Source organism: Pteropus vampyrus, unplaced genomic scaffold (genome assembly GCF_000151845.1).
Source record: "Pteropus vampyrus isolate Shadow unplaced genomic scaffold, Pvam_2.0 Scaffold35, whole genome shotgun sequence".
Lineage (NCBI taxonomy): Eukaryota > Metazoa > Chordata > Mammalia > Chiroptera > Pteropodidae > Pteropus > Pteropus vampyrus.
Window position 1 is genome coordinate 33,440 of NW_011888816.1, and position 4,056 is coordinate 37,495.

At 61.7% G+C, this 4,056-nt stretch overlaps 1 protein-coding gene across 1 annotated transcript in view; it reads left to right on the forward strand.

The window, feature by feature from the left end:
- ALS2CL (ALS2 C-terminal like) overlaps nucleotides 1-4,055 on the forward strand; it is a 19,291-nt gene extending 15,236 nt beyond the window's left edge. The window contains exons 16-22 of the mRNA XM_023529017.1: nucleotides 415-456; nucleotides 568-988; nucleotides 2,025-2,067; nucleotides 2,878-2,939; nucleotides 3,061-3,210; nucleotides 3,486-3,582; nucleotides 3,981-4,055. Coding sequence (XP_023384785.1) covers nucleotides 415-456; nucleotides 568-988; nucleotides 2,025-2,067; nucleotides 2,878-2,939; nucleotides 3,061-3,210; nucleotides 3,486-3,582; nucleotides 3,981-4,055 — 890 coding nt within the window. The remainder of the gene's footprint in view (nucleotides 1-414; nucleotides 457-567; nucleotides 989-2,024; nucleotides 2,068-2,877; nucleotides 2,940-3,060; nucleotides 3,211-3,485; nucleotides 3,583-3,980) is intronic.
- Nucleotide 4,056: the final 1 nt, after the last annotated feature.

The following is a 4,056-nucleotide window of genomic DNA, read 5'->3' on the forward strand; positions in this document are numbered from 1 at the left end:
CTGAGGGGTCCTCTCCCCCAGGGCAGCCGGGCTCAGGTCCAGGGAGGCCTCACACCTTTGCGCCTGGGGCCTCCCTCAGGGAATGGGGCGCTTCTGGGGGAAGCGTTGAGAGTTCTCGCCATTGACCGAGCTTTGTACATTGACCATTCAAGGACCAGAATGACCCATGACCTCTGTTCCACAAGCATCCTGGGAGGGGTCAATGCACCAAATGTCTCTGTTCTGAACGTGCCAGCCCAGCCTTGTCTCTCTGTATGCAGCCGCCCGGGCTGCCCTCCTTCTCCCTAGGGACACATGGGAAAACTGAGGCCTGCCAGGCACTGAGCCTGAGGTCACACAGGATCACGCAGGTCATTAAATCTGTCTCCCTTGGCCCCCTCCAATCACACCTTACAATGTGCCTCCGGATTCCAGGCCTCAAGACGCTGAGCAGAGAGGCCTTTCTGGCACTGCGCTGTAGGAGGTGTGGGGAATGGGCTTAGACCTTGGGGAGAGCGTCCCCCTGGAGTCCTAGGAAGCACGGAGAACCAGAAGGCGGGACTGGACCGGCCTGGATGGGCCGCTGAGGGCTTCGCTGCCAGTCACTTGTCCATCCCGGGCCCTGGTTTTGCTGTCAGTCAAATGGGGATCAAAATCCCGCTCCACCTGAACAACTGACCGAGAGCAGACTTGAACAGGGTTTTCTAGGGAACGAGGAAGGCTGGAGGCAGGGACACCGTTGTGGGACAAGGAGCAATATGGGCTTGTTGAGGGGCAACCCAAGTAGCGATCCCACCCCAGACCCCACCCTGCTGACCCCGGCCTGTCCTCACAGGGACCTGCAGGTACACGGATTGGTGCTGCCCCTCATGCTGCCCAGCTTCTACTCGGAGCTCTTCACTCTCTACCTGCTTCTCCACGAGAGGGAGGACAGCTTCTACAGCCAGGGCATCACCAACCTGAGCCTCTTCCCCGACACCAAGCTGCTTGAGTTCTTGGACGTGCAGAAGTAAGCCTCCCCCCACGCCTCGTGCTCCAGACCTCTTGTGCAGCACAGGCTATATATAGTCAGCTCAGATTGTCCCTAGCAAAAGAAGGGAGGCGTTAGGTGGCCGTGTACCTGTGGCGTTGCAGGGTTCTGCTGGTGTGGCTGCATTCAGGTGTGGCTGGATCTAGGTGCTCAATGGCCTGAGACAGGGAAGCAAATTCTCTCCCTCTCTGTTAGTCTGTCTCTGGCGCCCCTGTGCAGTGATGAACATGGCACTAGCCACTCAAGGTTTATGCTCTCCCAGCTCAGTCCCCGACTGCGAGTCCCCGACTGCCTTCACAGGGAGCTGGCGTCTCCTCCCCAGCATCTCCAGCAGGGCCCCCGCAGTCCCTCACTGGCTTGGCTTGGGTCTTGAGTGTGCCCTCGAATACTGGCTGTGGCCCAGTTTGGCCAGGCCTGCCTCCGTGTCTACCCCTGGGGCTGGGGCAAGGTCACTTGCTCCTGGGTCTTGGACTGAGAGAGGGGGAGGGGAGACCCTGAGGGGAAACTGAGGACTGCACCGGAGCAGTTCGGGGCCCCCTTTCTACCCTTGGTTGCCAAAACATCCTCTGTCCTCCGCGCCCCTTCTGATCCATTGATAGTGTGCGTGACGGGGACGTGGGCCTGCTCTGTCCTCCCTCAGCTGCTCTCCTTTGTCACACGGTGATGGTGCTTCCCACCCGCCCCAAACCTTGTTTCCCCTTCCATTGTGAATATGTCTTGCATCTGACAGTCACCGCCTGGAGACCGGGTGGCCGACAGCTTCCCAGGTGTCCGTCCTCCATACTGCCCCCTGCTGCCAAGTCCCGCTCTTGTTTGGGGCCAGATGGAGGCTGTCTTCTCAGGCACCCCCCCTCCCCCTCCCATCCTCCCCTTGGCTAGGGCTCCACACACGGGCCCTGGGATGCCAGTGCGGACCCATTTCCTGCTCTCAAAACTGCTGGGGGGAACTTTGCCCTCTGACCTCAGACCCCGACCCCTCTTGGCAAAGCCTCTCATCTCATTTTAAAAATTTCAGGCACCTGTGGCCGCTCAAGGACCTCACGCTGACGACCAATCAGGTGAGAGGTGGGCCCTTTACTTGCCCCAGGGAGGAGAGGCCTGAGCCCTGAGCTGGGCCCCCAGATTTGCTCAGGCATGCAAGCAGCCTCTGTCTCCTGTCACTGGTCGGAGGCTGCGGAGGGTCTTGTGGGGCAGGGATGGGGCAGGGAGGAGACGCCGGGTTCCGCATTATTCTGAGCTCTGGGTGAAGGTGTTGCTGCTGGCCCGCAGGGACCCGGCTCAAACACAGGCCCCACCTCTCACTGGCTGTGTGACCATGGCCTAGTATGTAGTCTCTGTGCCTTAGTTTCCTCATCTGTGACAGTACCCCCCTGGGGGCGGGGGGAGTGGGCAGGTCCCGACTTGCTGGGCAGTGGTCTCAGAGGGTGCTTGCCGGACCAGCAGCATCAGCAGCCTTTGGGGAGCTGTTAGAAAAGCAGGTTCTTGGACCCACCCCAGGCCTCTGGGTCAGAAACTCGGGGAGTGGACTGGAAACCCACGTTTCAGGGGGTTCGAGGGCTGTTGACATAGGCGCGGCTGGAACTGGGTGGCACCAGGTGACCCTCGGCTTATGATTATTATCTTCTTTCTCCGTTCTGATCCTCCCAACCTCCTGCCGACCCTCCCCCCACTTCGCAGAGTGAACTGAGGCTCACAATGGAACTGTGACTTGCCTTGGGTCACTCAACCCTGCGGGCACGGCGGTGCTGAAGCCAGTGATGGGGATGGGGTGGGTGCCAGGGGCTCAGGGCCAGCACCAGCCATGGGGAGGAGGACATAACGGGGCTGGGGGCCGTGGCCTCACCTGGCCTGCTCCCTCTGCTGTACAGAGACACTCCCTTGTGACAGACAAGTGCTTCCTGTCAGCTATCGAGTGTCTGCAGAAGGTCATGTGAGTCCACACCCTGGGTGGGGAGTGGGGGTGGAGGTGGGGGTGGGAGGCAGGAGCATTGGGTCCCTCTGTGGGGACTGAGCCCGAGGACCTTGATCTGGAGCCAGCCACCCCGCCGCAGCACCACAATGGACCCCCGGGAGAAGCTGGAGGTGCTGGAGAAGACGTACGGAGAGATCGAGGCCACCGTGTCTCGGGTGCTGGGCCAGGAGCACAAGCTGCCCATGGATGACCTGCTGCCACTGCTCATCTACGTGGTGTCACGTGCCCGGTGAGCTGCCTCTGGGCCAGGACTGAAGTCTTTGAGCATAAGGGTTTATGGACACAGCTTTTCTTGGTGTGACAGGGATGCTGAGGGCCAGGGATGAGAGGGTCTCAGGGTCCCACCCCAGGTCCCATCCCGAGTCCCATGGGTGCCAGAAGCAGAGAGGGGACCACACCCCAGGTGTCCAGCCCCCCAGGCTAGGGCTCCTTCCCCAGTGGCTTGGTGCCTGTCCCCGATGGGCCCCTCCTCCCTCTCACGGGGGGCGGGTGCTCATTCTCCAGCATCCAGCACCTGGGAGCTGAGATCCATCTGATCCGTGACATGATGGACCCCATCCACACAGGGGGCCTCTACGACTTCCTGCTCACGGCCCTCGAGGTGAGGGACAGAAATTCCCTGGTCGCTGGGCAGACCCCTTCCCCGCCCCAGCCACCGTCGTGGGGGTGGGCTCACTCACATTCGTGACTCGCGTGCCTCTGTGGGAGGGGTCCTCACAGAGCCCCTGGCCCTGCCCTTGTTAAAAGGGGCCATAGTGGAGTGGCCACAGTGCACCTCAGTCCTGGGGACCCCAGGACCACGATGTGTTCCAGGCTGTGTCCCCTGCAGAGGGAAAGCTCCATTCCTCTGTAGACTGGGGGCGCAGCAGGGGGGTGAGTTGGACACATGGTGGTCCAGGCCCCGGAGGCGGGCACGCCCTGGTGTTGGGCCCCGGAGCCTGAGCAGGTGGCTGGGAGCGGGGCAGGCACCTGGCCTCAGCCCCACCTCTCTCCCGCCAGTCCTGTTATGAGCACATCCAGAAGGAGGACATGCACCGCTTGCCCAGCCGCTGGGACTCCAGGGAGCCCCGGTAGC